The sequence below is a fragment of the Stigmatopora argus genome, chromosome 9 (genome assembly GCF_051989625.1).
Source record: "Stigmatopora argus isolate UIUO_Sarg chromosome 9, RoL_Sarg_1.0, whole genome shotgun sequence".
In the NCBI taxonomy this organism is placed as follows: Eukaryota; Metazoa; Chordata; class Actinopteri; order Syngnathiformes; family Syngnathidae; genus Stigmatopora; species Stigmatopora argus.
Window position 1 is genome coordinate 1,915,939 of NC_135395.1, and position 14,666 is coordinate 1,930,604.

The following is a 14,666-nucleotide window of genomic DNA, read 5'->3' on the forward strand; positions in this document are numbered from 1 at the left end:
TGAGCACTTCTTCGGTCGAATGGATTAACCCAGTGAAGGTATTGAGGTATTCAAACCGGTGACCAGATGTGCATTGAAATCCCCAGATACAAGCATGTGAACATTTTTGCACGCTGTGTGGCACTTCAGTTGAATTTCGGGTTGCTATTGGGTGTGCCTCACAGTGGCGCTGGGGCGTGCGAGAGGAAGTCGGAGAGGTGTTGAACCCTATCATCCTGTTGTCGCCAGTCACACCTACCTGTTGTCGCCGGTAGGGTGTAAAGAGTTAACTGGAATGTCTACATGCTGTCAGGGTAGCCCAGTCACATCATAAAGCCATCCCAGTTCAATTAAAAAAAACTGCCAGATAAGACGTTTTACTTATACAAGTCTATATTTTCATATCATGAATGATGCATTGTGGGAGCATTATGACTGTTTTAAGTAAGTATTAAGGGATTTGTAGTTCTTCGAAAATATTACCATATTGTTGTATGGGTTAGGGATAGGGCCGTTTGTCTCAGTAATTGTCTAAGTAATAAATAAGCAAATATTCATTAATCATAAAGGAGAAAAAATTACATTTGTCAATACAAACCATCATCAAAGTACAACCGGACAATTGGATTAGATTGGATTTGATAACTTTATTCATCCCGTATTTGGGAAATTTCATTGTGACAGTAGCAAGAAAAGGCATAGTTATTAGTTAGACAGTACAGTCGCAAAGGCTGCACAACAACAAACCAAAAGCAAAAAGTACAAAGCAAATCAAACTAAATGGAAACTGGAAAATGGAAACAAAAACTGGAACCACACACAGGAAGTCTTCCACAAGATGGGGAACTTCTGCAGACTGTGACCGAGGTAGAGAATATGCAGAGTCACTCTTCCAAGCTTATCCGCACAGTTCCTCAGTAGTCTGGAGCTGAAGACAACAGTAGTAGAGTAGGGCACCTCGACTCCATTGCTGGTAAGCGCTGACAGCTCTTCCATCTTATCCCACGATGGAATGGTTGGTCAGAAGCATTGCCTCTTCTCCTGGCACTTTTGTCCAGCTACGAATCCCCGGCGGCACCGAGGTGTTGCTCCTTCCGCTGCGTATTGTAACAGCTAGAATGGTTAAAAAAAAAGAAGTAGCCGAAAGAAGCCAGGCTAACAGAAAAAGGAAAGTTGTAAAAACAGTAAAATAAAAAGTATATTTTCTAGACCTGATTTAGAAGTGTATTGTGGGGAAAAAGCTTCTTTTGTCATTAGTGTCAAAAGCAGAAAAATATTCAAAACAGACCAGAATATGCAACAAAACCAAAGATTTTGTCAAAGTTGCCCAAATTTTATATAACAGACGCGAAAACATATATTTATCTTTCAGAAATAGCCCATTTGGGAGGGAAGCCGCCAAATGTTGAAAGACCATGTAGTGTGTGTGTGTGTTTTGTTGGTTTTGTTCTAATACAACTCTGAAAGAAACAAATCAATCACACTGATTGATAATGAGAAATGGAAATGAGTCGTTTGTGACAACAGACCTTTGAGGTTTGGCCCAGCACATGAACCTAGACCAGACAGAACAGTCCCCCCCAACACACACTTCTGTGAATGATAATGGCAAATCCCATGTTTGACGCCTCCCTCGTTTGGGGGATGGACTTATGGCACATTCTCAATGGTCTTCCAACTGTGACCTGAGCAAGACATAGAGGAGGGGATGCGGGGGCTGTGTTTAAAAGAGGGAGGCAATACATTCACTTCTCACTGGCATGATTCCCAAAAAAAAAACGTTTGGCAAGCAATGTCACGCTGGGTGAAATCGTTTACTTGGTTAAGTTTTATTCAAAAGGCTGCATCAGGTCCATCCCCTCTTCATGATTGTTTGTCTCTCAACTGGATGTACCTGGTGATTGTGTGATAATCCATCTATGGGATTTTGTCCAGCCTTGAAGAGTGGGTTTATGCTCAAAACCACATTATCCAAGACCGTGACACGCTGAGACCAAAGACAAAGTTGTTACGTTTGTAGTGATTCACAGGGTTGGTGGTATTTAGTAACACTCACATTGAATGTCTTTTTCTTAAAACCACATTAATGAGGTGTAACCACTGGCCTTAACAAAAAAAAATCCTGCATCAACCTTATTGGCCACTCCGAGACTATCAGAACAAGACTTTTGAGGTCCAGACCAAGACAAGAATAAGACCCCCCTAAATGTTTCTCACCAAAAATAGATGAATAAAAACAAAAATGTAAATTAATCTTAGAATTTTGCACAATACCATATTGTTGGTGACTGCGGAGAATTATATGAACAACCCCTCATAATTCTTATCTGTGCTAAGCATTGCTGAGCAAATGGAAGTTCCTGAATTTGGACACAGTTTTAAAAGTGGATTGTTTTCACTTTTCATTCGTACAGTCAGCGACACAAAAGACTCTGTAGTTCCTGTAATTGTTTTCCTGAGAGATAACCCAGAAAGGAAGTAATTGTGTGAATCTGCAAGATTGTAGAAAACAAAACAAAATCTCAAACACAAGTTTTTCGAACAAAAAAAAAGAAAAAAAAAGAAAATCCCCTTCCTGGGATGGTTTAACAACCTTCATATAACCATGGCGGAATAAATAGCTTCTCTCTTCTTGTTACTTCAATGACCAAGACACCAGGCAATTGTGCCTGAATGCGGTCCCACGCTGTCTCCTTACTCAGTGGAATTTTTGTTTGACTCAAGAGGACAGGCAAAAGCATAGTACACACTAAAACGTTTTAATCTCCCAAGATCAAAAGGATGTTACCCCATGCTGCACTGTTCAGTGGCTCCTTATTGGATCAGAGCAGACTGAGCAGGACAGATTTGAAGGACCTTAAATGAAACCGGTGGTGACCCACTCACTCTTGCAAATTTGGGTAGAAAAACAAATCCAGAAAAATAAGGATATAAACGTCTAAATTATGCAACTACATGAATTATTGCTGTATTTTCCTTGCCCATTACATGAGCATCGTGCTGATTAGCTTTGTTTTATTGCACCCCCTGGCAAAGATAGGGAATGTAGTGGTCATCTGGCGACAGTTACACCTTTTCCTTCCAATTCTTTCCCGGTTCCTTTCACAATCCTTGCAGTCCTGCCCATTTCCGACTTGGCAGTCTATGCAAAGATAGCGAACAACTAGACACTTAATTTGCCCTGATATGTCATGGGGTCAAATGTTAAGTTCACAGCTCTAATAATCCTTCTGAATTTTCTAACAGCATTTAAAGGAATTCTCCAAACAGACTCAAATATATAAGTCCCACTTTCCGCTGTATTTCTGTGAATGAATGAATTACATAAACAGGATACCTGGAAAGGGAAAGAACTGGGTGGGAAACGATATGATTTGAAGTGTTGAATAAATAACTTTACAAAAGGAATAAGTTCATTATGTTCCCAGAGGTACTCTTTGATAATAAATGGACTTTGTTATGTCACAACATAGTTATAAAACAGAAAAAGTCGAAAAACAGCTCTGGGTCACTTACCATGAAACGGAACTTCTCAAAAAAGGCCTAATCCTTTATTGTGACACAGTCCGCCATTATGTAACTTAAGCCTCCATCAAAATGTTCTCACACAGTATGAAGACCGTATAAGTAATCACTTATGGCATGATCACTGTCAATCTGTTTAACGAATGGTCGCCATTAGTGCAATTCAAACACAGCCAGTTCCTTGCAGGTGGCAAGGGATTTTGGGACGATAGAGTGGCGTATCGTACTGAAAGCCCAATAAGAGGCTGATTTCGACTCTCGGGTGGTGACCTTCTTTCCGGACAAAAAATGTCCCTCACCATGACTGACTCATAAGGTAGGGCCTATTACGCAACCTGTGAGAAGAGAGGGGCAAGTGGGGGGAGTCTGGTCAGTGACGGATGATCTATTTTTCTGGATAAAAGGTTTTACAAAGTTGGTTTTCCCCCCCTCGCACAACACTCGTCCTATTTGCTCAGGGCCGGACACGGTTCAATGATTTTATGCTGTAACTGTCACTGATGAGGAAGGCCAACCATGATTGGCAGAAGGCGAGGCCTGCAAAGTGAAAGATTTTTCTATATCATTGCAATAACTTGTGTTGCATTGATACCCAACTGTGTGGTATCAATACTGTAAAAATATTTTTTTTATATGAAAAATATACTATTTACAGACGCTCCCCTACTTACGAACGAGTTAGGTTCCGAGCGATTGTTCATAAGTTGAATTTGTTTGTTTATTTACCGTTGTTCGTAAGTTGAATGTTCGTAAGTAGGGGAGCGTCTGTATTTTGTTTTAATATTATATGTGTGGTACATGTAAATTAAACTTGACAGTGCCACTTCCAAATTCCTATGGATTGGGCGTCTAAGAGTGATGAACCTATTGGTGGGATGGTGCGTCTTGGCCAGAGGAAGAACTTTTTTTTAGCACACTGGTTGCCATTGACACTGCTAGACGTCCAATTCATTGTAAATGTAAATACAATATTTCTAAGTAATATCTTTTTTTGCAATAGTCTCGGGATTACGGGTATAATTGACATTTGAGCAATGGAGGACCATCCTAAATAATCAAATTTAAATGATGAACATTAATAATTTTTCTTCACTGTTAAACGCCAAGAAAATTCAATTCTGTTGAGAGAATTTCAATGCATTAAACAAGAATATTCTCTTACACATGTTTTCCCTGCTTTCTTGAAGAGACAATATATCCCACTTTTTGTTGTAGGTTGGGTGACATCTTGTGGTCATTATTTAAAAGGCAGTTATTTGTTGACATCATGATTTTAAGGAAGTGTATTAGACTACATTCACACTACAGGTCAAAACCGATTTATTTGAACATAAGAGACATGTCTCTATTTTTTCATGCAATCCATTTCCCCCCACATTCTATGTCCATATAAATTGACGCCTTGATGTAGTTACTTATTTCGTCACAAGACGGCAGCATACGTGTAAACAGTGTTTGAATCTGGCAAGACGAGGAAGTAGAAGCTGCCTTCGCCAGCCAATCGGCAGCCGGGGCTCAATATTGAACCTTTGTTTTGGTGTGTTGGCTGCAACCACACACAAATACAGTTTGTTTTATGAAATTTAGTTTTAATAATTAATTTATTCATATATTTTTTATATGTTTACAATGAAGCTATCAGAAATTAAGAAGTTAAAAGTGGCCGAGCTTCGGTCGAGGCTTGACGAAGCCGGTTTGGACAGTCGGGGGCTGAAGGGAGACCTTGTGGAGCGCTTGTGGTCATTTCTGGATGACGGCTACCAGGGAAAGAACACACGAAAACGAGACACTAAGCGACAAGGTAGGAATGATGTGATGGCCTAACCACTGAGACTTACTGATTAGATTTTGGTATAAAGACCTGCGATTGCCTGGCCACCAACTCAGGCCATTCTTCTCTCACATTCCCAGGGGGTCTTTGACTGTTAATAAGATTTGGAAGGATGTCAAATCCAAGCCAGGATGTTAGGCTTCCCTGTAATAAATGATTAGTCTAAGATGTTCATAAAAGAGTGAAAAAACTAACACCGTTACTCCCCAAATGATAACATTACAGCAGATCCAATTCCACCCTCTTCCCCGCTGGTGCCAACAAATAACACCCAGACCCTGGAAGTGGAGGTGACGCCCCCTTCCTCCCTATCTCCATGCTCCCCCCTTGAGGAAGTATCCAGTGTGACACCACCGAGTGGACCGACGGACCGGGGCCAAGATTTCCACGACTCGGCCACTCAGACCGAGGCTGAAATCGTCCCTGATAAGAACGAGGTGGAGGTCGAGGAGGAGCGAGGTCGCGCCTTCTACGAGTTTAAAGAGGAAATTCGATATAAAAGGTAATATGACTGTGTTGTAGTTCTTTGATTTGGGGTTTGATTCAACAAAAAGGATTTTGAAAATATCTTTTTTCCAACACCAATTCCAACAAAAATGTTATTGTCCACCAGAGCTAAACCACCACAAGCTCCGCCAAAGAAAGAGGAGACGGAAGCAGATTATGAAGATGGAGTCAAACTGCATTCAGGTGAGTGCTTGGATGCATTTTTTTAATCACCCGACTTATTTCTGACTTGACCTGCATTATTGTATTGTATTTGCACTTAGATGACAGTCACCTACACTTTGATGTGGGCTCAGACGGCGCTTGCGGCCAGCCACGATTTTGGGACAGATTTCCCCTGCTATGGTCCGGAGGCAGACTCTCCCACGGGGTCTCACAAGGCAGAGTGGGCTTCCAGGTGAGGCTGGAGAAGAGGTTGTCGATCTCCAAGCCGGAGGCTTCCCAGACCGACCAGATTTACGGGATGAGGATTGGATGGTCGGCTGCCCAAACATCCCTGCTGCTAGGTAAACGTTCATCGTCAGCCATTTTGTTAGTTTCATTTTTACTTTTTGGCATGTCGTGTGTTTTATAATTTTTTCTTTGGACCTTAAGGAGAAGAAGAATTTTCATTCGCCTATGATAGACGTGCTAGAAAAGTGACGTGCGGGAGAGAAGAAGAGTATGGGGAACCATTTTGCGAAGGCGACATCATTGGATGTTATGCTGTGAGTGAACGTCTTCTTGAAACTCCACAAGTTACATGCCAGCAAACACAGTAAATCAATTTCTCTACAAAAAGTAACATCACTCTACATGAGGTAAACTGATTAGTTGCTTTTTGTTAAGTTTTATCTGTTTTCCACTGAAGACTCAATTTTTGCTAATATATATAATATATATATTTTTCCCACTCTAAAATGTATTGCCTGTAAACTTTGATTTTGTCAATCTTTAAGTCTAACTAATGTCATCCCGCAGGCTTTCTCCACAGAAGGTGACGTTCTGCTCTCTTTCCACAAAAATGGCCGTTCTCTTGGCTTGGCCTTTTCCCTAGAGGCGTCTGAGCTCCGAGGCCGTGCTCTGTTCCCTCACGTGCTGTGTAAGAGTTGCGTGGTCCGCTTCCTCTTGGACCCCACGGATCTTCCCTGGTATCCCGTTCCTCCAGGTTTCACCCAACTGGCGGCGCTCCCCCGCGAGCTGAGATGTCGCAACACATCCGCACCGAGCTCCCCAACGCAGTGTGAGGTGAGTTTCTGGTGTTGGGTCACAGCAAAACTTCTATCCATCTCCTGAAACTTTCATCATACAGTGAACCTGTGCAAATTCACAGTTCGCCGTTCCTAAGTGTTCCAATTTACAAACTTGAGATTTGACATCTGCACTCGAAAGAAATCGGTTGTATAATTAAACCGTCAAAAAAATCTCAAGAAGTCAACGCGCACAAAATGTGACATTTTTTGCAAAACATGTATGGTTCCACCGATATGTAAGAAATAATATTGACATTTCCAATGGCCCCATTTATTTCTAGTGGGGGAAAAATGATCCAAGATCAATGGAAAGTGACCAGAAAAAGACACCAAATCAGCAGGAAATGACCTAGAAATCTCCTAACGTGAGCAGGAAATAAAAAGGTATAGGAATTGATTCAAAATCAAGAAAAAGCAAGCCATAAGTACCCTAAAATGACTCAAAATTGACTGATTGCCCTCCATTTGTAAGGATAGACTTCCAAATCATTTAAACTGGGAGGACTAGGTGTGAATTCTCCTCTTTCGGTGCCATTGACCGTGCAAGACCAGTCAAAATAGATAGTCTAGAACAGGGGTGCCACTTACGTAGACCGCCAAGGAACTATTGGTAGATTGCCAAGGTACTATTGGTAGAGTGCACGACAATAACATTTTAATCCCTCCCCTCTGTCGATTTGCTTAGCTAACACAAGTTAACAAGGAAGTGACCTGAAAATGCCCCCAAATGAATCGGAAGTGCTGAAAAAAATATATAGAGAAGTAACATTGAGAGAGACAGAAAAACACCCCCATGCAATTTCACATTTTGTAGTTGAATGTGTTACTGTTTGTGTCCCTAGATGATATTAATGGTGGGCCTGCCCGGTTCCGGAAAGAGCCACTGGGCCAGAGCTCACATGCGGCAGCGTCCAGAGAAAAACTACAAGCTGCTGGGCACAGAAGTGCTACTCGCGTGCATGATGGTCAGTCACAAAGCATCCCATAGCAAATCCACCCACCCACTGGTCGTGTCATCCACATGACTCAACCCTTTCAGGGTGGGGGCACGAAGGAGCAGCGGCTCCAGCAAGCCGCCCAGTGTCTGACTGAACTCATCAAAATAGCCGCTCACACGCCAGGCAACTACATCCTGGACCAGGTAACTCTGGGAAATGACTACACTCAATATGTAATATCACAATGTGCTGAATTTTGTATTATAATAATAATAATAATAATAATCGGACATAGGCTTTGTCATCATCATTGACTCGACAAAAGCCTAATTGTCATCATACCCAGATAACTGCGTATGACGAAATTGGTAGTGCTTCTCCACAAGGTGCGCTTTCCCGGCAAAAGACCCAAATAATCGATAATTTCAGACTCGTTGGCATTCTGCCGTGATGGATACATCGCATCACCCCTCGAGCGCAACCAAATCTCGGCGACTGCAGAAAAAATTTGCCTCGCAGGTGCCAACAAAGAAAAAAAACGGATCACTTACCTCTCACTGTCTCCTCACTTACCTTCAGTCAGCCAGTAGGAGGCAGATCACCGCCCAACGTCTTTCATGTTACCTCGCCCCGAAGGTATTACACAGAAGGGATTGTGTGTCGTGCTACCGCAAGTTTAGAGTCCTGATGGATGTGGGAATAAAACTGTTCTTAAGCCTATTTGTCCGTACTTTGTGAAATTTATTTTAGTCAGATCACAACCATCTTTTATTTTTTTTCCAGTGCAACACCCACTTCTCTGCACAACAATACAAGCTGCAACTGTTCTCCGGCTTCGGGAGACGCACGGCTGTGGTGCTTTTCCCTTCAGCCGACGAGTGGAAAAGACGACTGTCGGAGCGACGGAAGGACGGCGAGATCGTCCCTGAGACCGCTCTGCTCAAACTCCAAGGTGGCGACCGATTCACCATTTTTTTTTGCCTAAGTTGCTTCTAGTAAATATGATTGCTCCTGCCTTCCAGTCAGCTGCAGTCTTCCTGAGCAGCTCGCTGACGTTTTGGACGAGGTGCGTTACGTGGAGCTGGCGCAGGAAGGGGCGCAGGCGCTGCTGCAGGCGTATAAAGACGAAGCCCGCCGGCTGCTGCCGCCTCTTGCCAAACCAGAGAAACCCAAGAAATATAAACCCAAGAAGAGACCGTATCCACATTGGCATCCATCACCTCATCATCCACACTTAGGGAGCCAATTCAACGGTAGATTTCATCAGCCTATTAATCATCACTTTACATATTGCACCAATAACTTTTTTTGACTCCTGGCTGTGTGGTATTGTACCAATACCATATATATATATATATATATATATATATATATATATATATATATATATATATATATATATATATATATATATATATATATATATATACATATATAAATATACATATATATACATATATATATATATATACATACATATATATACATATATATATATACATATATATATATATATACACATATACATATATATATATATATATATATATATATATATATATATATATATATATATATATATATATATATATATATATATAATTTTACGAGTAAGTTACTGCATGTTCAAAAAATGATAACATAATATCACGTCTTGGTCAGACAGCTTACTGCCTACGCTCAATCCATTTAAAGTGGGAGAGATATTAGAATAGTTTGATAACGGTTTGAAACTAGACCTCAAAAATACATATCTTACACAGTATGGGAACGTTATTTCTTAGTACTCCTCAATAACGATGCCATCATTTAAGTGACCTATAAGTACATACAACACTCTTTACTTTGATAAACATTTAATTTTGAGAAAGGCTAATTTATTAAATGACTGTTTTTATTTTTATTATTTGATTAAGCACTATTATAGGGGAATGTATTGCTTCAAATTGTGTGCTGTTTATGATTATTTACATTTTCTCCTCCCTTTAAGCCTGGAATAACATGCAGTGTTGGAGCCAGTATGTGAGTACAAAATAATTTCCCCACAACCAGATTTAAGAGAATCCCATTAGAACTGATTAAATGTTATTTTATGTTTCAGTGGAATGTACCTTATAACGAGCAACCCACGTACTACTGCGGCGGCTATGAGAGCTAACGACGAAGACACGGACGTGAGGAGTAAGGTTTGTGTTAAACAAGAAAAAATATGCTTGGCAATCACGGCTTTCAAAGATCCACCTGATCTTTACGGAAACTCCGTAGGAAAAAACTGCCATTTTGAAAGAACATTTTTATTTTAAATATTTCAAAGAGTAGTTTTTAGTGTTTGCAGTACAGTTTGGAATCATAGTGTGAGTGTCCCTGAGAAATCTGATTCTGTTAAAGTAAGACTTGAGGCTTCACAGTCTGGAAAAGCAGCACAGCTCCCTTAGCTGAGGGACACAGCTCCGACCAAAGTGAGCTGCTTACATTCAGGTGGGACAATTCCTGTTTGGAATTTTTAACATTTTCAAAATGCACTTTTTGTGCCCATTTTTAAATTGAGTGGGAATTTCTTACCGCGCAACTGAGAAACACGATGTCCGTCGACTCGCTGGCCTCCGCTCCTCCTTTCCAGTACAACTCTCGGACTTGGTCGGATGAAAGCGAACAACTCAAGACACAAAGACAAAATTGACACTTATAAAATGAAACGCAGAATGCAAAATAATTGCAGTTCCATGAACTTTCATGTGTATTCATACAATAATATATAGCGTGTCTTAAATCCCCCAGACACGTAAAAACTCAGGTACTATCTTGCATCTCATATTTGAGAGTGACTAACTGCCAAATCATTCACTTTTCTCGCTATAGAATCAATGTTCTTATTGTCATCCCCTTACACCACCATTTTTTTGACAGAGCAAGTGGTAATTGGATTGGATAACTTTATTCATCCCGTATTCGGGAAATTTCATTGTGACAGTAGCAAGAGGGTGATTAGACAGAACAACGATGTATGAAGATTAAATTAAAGGTACACAGTAATCCCTCGAATACCGTGGTGAATATAATAATAATAATAATAATAAATGGACATAGGCCCTGTCGTCATTATCAACAACAACAAAAAAGCCTACTTGTCATCACACCCAGAAACTGGGTGTGACGAAATTGGTGGTGATTCTCCATAAACTGCGTTTACTCAGCAACTTGTTTTTGTTTACAGTGCTGAGTCCTAGCAGCAAGAGTGGCTTCCGCTTACGAGTTTCAGCGTGGATTTTCACCTTTTTATGAACTTTACAAAAATGTATACATTTTTAAAAATAATTAATAGCGGAAAACAAATCGCAAAGTAGTGAATTTGTGATAAGTGAAGACGCAATAATCGAGGGATTACTGTAATTTTACCAAGCTAGCGCTGTGATCCGTCAACTAAGTCATGTAGATGCACCGATACCAATTCCAATAGCTGGACTAGTGGTATTAATGGTAACACTACAAATACCACATTTTAAAAAACGTTATTTTTAATACTAAATTACAAAATAGTTCAACTGGATTTCTTGTCTGATAGTGACAAAGTAATTAGTGGGAGGGTGCATCTATGCCAGAGGAAGAACACATTTTATTCTTACACACATTGACGGTGCAAGACATCCCATCCCTTTGAAATGGGAGGGAGGGCAGCCAATGAAGTTGAAATGGATTGGGTGTCTGCTTATGTTAAACCCATTTAAATTCACAGATAGTATTGAATACTGGTAACAATATTGGTGCAAGACTTGTAGAATTCTCAAACATGATCACTATACCTGATGTAAAACTCAGCACTTGGTCTTCCGGCACTGGTGTGATTCAATGCCATGCCCATGAGTATTGGCTCTCCCAGGGAACAAAGAGGAATGTTGACCTAAGGACAAAAGAGCAGTAGACAGTAGTAAGAAGAACAGGAAGTGGAAAAATAGCCCAAGCTGATGTTACAGGCTGCCGCAAATAGTCAACAGAGGGTTTGGAAAATTTGCTGAATAGAATGCTGGAAGAAAGACCCACCTCGTCTCTAATCTCAGCGCAAATTGATGAGAAAAGCTCGGCGACAATGGCCTCCGGGGTCTTCCGCAGCAGGTTCAGGTCAATTTTTGTTTCACCGAGACGCTCGCACACCACCTGATGACGACCGGAATGATTTTTAGGGTCACACAAATACTATTCCAACCACAACACCGTGGGAAAAAAAGGCTCAAACCCCCCTCTAGAACGGAATAATACATAGTGCGTTCATGTTATTATATTGTCTTTAATTTTTTTTTTTAAAGAGTATATAAAGTGTACTTAGGGAAATGAGATGCCAATGTACTTTTTATCTGTTTAGTCAGTTTCAGGATGTGTTTACCATGAGATGTTTTGTGTTTAAATGTGTTTACAATGTTTTAAAAAAATGTTTTATTAAATTTAAATATGTTTGAAGCAGGTGGAATCGTATTAGAGAAACTTACTGTGATAAACAAATGTTTAGAACAATTTCAGGGTGCTTGCGTCAAGCTGTCAAAAATAAAATTAGTTTTATTTAGATATATGTATATATTTGTTATATTATGTTGTTTTTTTTCACTGCCCATCAATATAGTATGGTTCAGCAACACGAATACTACAAATGGGTGTCAAACAAGGACTGCAAGTTCGAGACCCCTATCCAATATGACTGTAATAAGTGCATTTTAAAAGAAAAAAAGGTAATTTTTCCATGAAAGAGTTTATTAACCCTTAATATTTATTCGTGAGTAAAAAGAAAATCAACTTTTGAAGGGGCCGTTCTGGTAATTGTATTATACACAAAATTACGATACAGAGAGCAATTTCATAACAGTAGATTCCTGGGATCAGCGTATTTCACATTTTTGCAACTTAATGCACTAGCTTGCCCTCACCTTGGGTTCCGGGTGCCCTCCGGGAATGTCCAGCTTCCCCCCTGCCTCGGCCACCTCCCGACTCCTCCTGATGAACACCACCTGTCCGTCACCCGTGCACACGACGGCGCCGACTCCTAAAGGCTGGGCCAACAGCGCTTGGCTATTGCCCAACTCGGCTTCCCCGCGTCTGCGCAGCTCGGCCGCCCGGGACGACCAATTGGTACCCAGGTAGTCTTTGTAAGAAGTGATTCCCACCCTTAGCGTGAGCAGCGGCCTGGTCTCCTTATCATCTGTGCTTTGACTATGCATGGAGTCCGTGTTTTCAGGTGCAGCGTGAAAAGAATGCAGACGGAATTTGGCACCGTTGAAAAGCCACGGCTCCTTGGAAACCCGCGCTGTCCAAACTTCCTCGATGTGATGTTGGAGATCTACGTCCATCTGACGGTTATACCTGTGGGGTAACATTTTTTTACAAATACAATTCAATGTCCGAAGGCATATATACACAACCCCAATAAAGTAGTAATACGTGACCTTACTTTTCAGAGATTTCAACCTGCACTTGGGACTGTCGAAGGCCCCGCCAGGCTGCACAGTGCAGCAGCAAAGAAACCTCTGGATCCATCACCCAGTTCTTCTCTCGGCTATTTTCTCCTACGGTATAGTTATTACATTTCACTTTATTGAGAAAAAATAATAATGAAAGCCTTTGATTGTTATGATGAAGGATGCAAAATAAATTATCAGTGCCAGCCCAGGTAAAAGGATAAAAATACAAATACAAATATAATCCGTAAAACAAAAAAAGAACTAAAAGTAAATGAGGAGTAATAATTATAACAAGTAATAATGTTAATAATTACATTGTATTTATTTTTATTATTTATTATTGTATTATATTTTTAAACTATGAAAAGGTGCTTTTTACAGCCAATTCTTTTGATCCCAAATAGTCAATATTAATCATAGTTACTAATAATAAGCCCCCCAAAAATAAATAAAAATGCTGCAAATATTTCTGAACAAATAAATATAATATCATACCAAATATTTCTTTGAATATTATCACCAAATCACCAATAATACATTCAGTTTTCTGTCACACAAATAAAAGTCATTCTAAGGTTGGTTAAATATTTTACCACCATATAAAATGACCGTTGCACCTAATGAACCTATAGAAACCAGAAGTATGTTGCGTAACGATGACGTCATACTAGATGTTTTAAAATTCTCTTGTTGAAGTAAAATTGAAAGCACTAATTTCATACTGCTAAGAATAGTGCGATGTGATGGTTCGTGCAATTATGTCATTTGATGAAGTGAGTTCACTCTCTTTAGACAGGTACATAATATTATTAAATATTAAAGTATACGTATACTTCATTCTTCACCGCCTACCTAAACTGTGCCAAAGGCTGATCGACTGGATTTCCTTGGTCTGCCATATATAATTATTAAAAATTGGGGCGGGAGTGATTGAAATATTTAACTTTTTGAAACAAATTGTAGAAAAAAATGTATAATAAACTCACCAAATGTCAACTCTGCGTAAAGTTCCAATAGATATTAGTGCGTTATTCGCTGTGTTGTTGTCAACTGTTACGACAGTTGTAACCTGTTTACGGTGACTGTCAAAGGTACTTTGTCAGCTCATTGGCTGAGGGAAATACACGTGGCTAAAAGGTGGATATATGTATAAAACAATGTCAGGAATGTTATCAATAAAGATGAATAAATATATACACATTTTGCCTGA

The 14,666-nt window shown here is 40.0% G+C and overlaps 2 protein-coding genes across 2 annotated transcripts; one reads left to right on the forward strand and one right to left on the reverse strand.

Annotated features, from left to right (window-relative positions):
• Nucleotides 1-5,018: 5,018 nt before the first annotated feature.
• On the forward strand, nt 5,019-12,569 carry LOC144082821 (heterogeneous nuclear ribonucleoprotein U-like protein 2). Its single transcript, XM_077610251.1, has 12 exons — nt 5,019-5,305; nt 5,561-5,837; nt 5,949-6,025; nt 6,106-6,348; nt 6,437-6,549; nt 6,803-7,069; nt 7,917-8,039; nt 8,114-8,215; nt 8,796-8,964; nt 9,035-9,265; nt 10,003-10,034; nt 10,114-12,569. Exons 1-12 carry the CDS (start codon nt 5,125-5,127, stop codon nt 10,168-10,170), a joined length of 1,872 nt encoding a protein of 623 aa, XP_077466377.1. The 5' UTR covers nt 5,019-5,124; the 3' UTR covers nt 10,171-12,569.
• Nucleotides 10,291-14,552, reverse strand: LOC144082820 (uridine diphosphate glucose pyrophosphatase NUDT22-like). The gene is made up of 7 exons (XM_077610250.1): nt 14,443-14,552; nt 13,447-13,561; nt 12,926-13,358; nt 12,051-12,164; nt 11,813-11,910; nt 10,575-10,668; nt 10,291-10,502 (listed from the first exon to the last, which is right to left on the reverse strand). The coding sequence occupies exons 2-7, from the start codon at nt 13,530-13,532 to the stop codon at nt 10,395-10,397; spliced, it is 933 nt and encodes a 310-aa protein (XP_077466376.1). The 5' UTR covers nt 13,533-13,561; nt 14,443-14,552; the 3' UTR covers nt 10,291-10,394.
• Nucleotides 14,553-14,666: the final 114 nt, after the last annotated feature.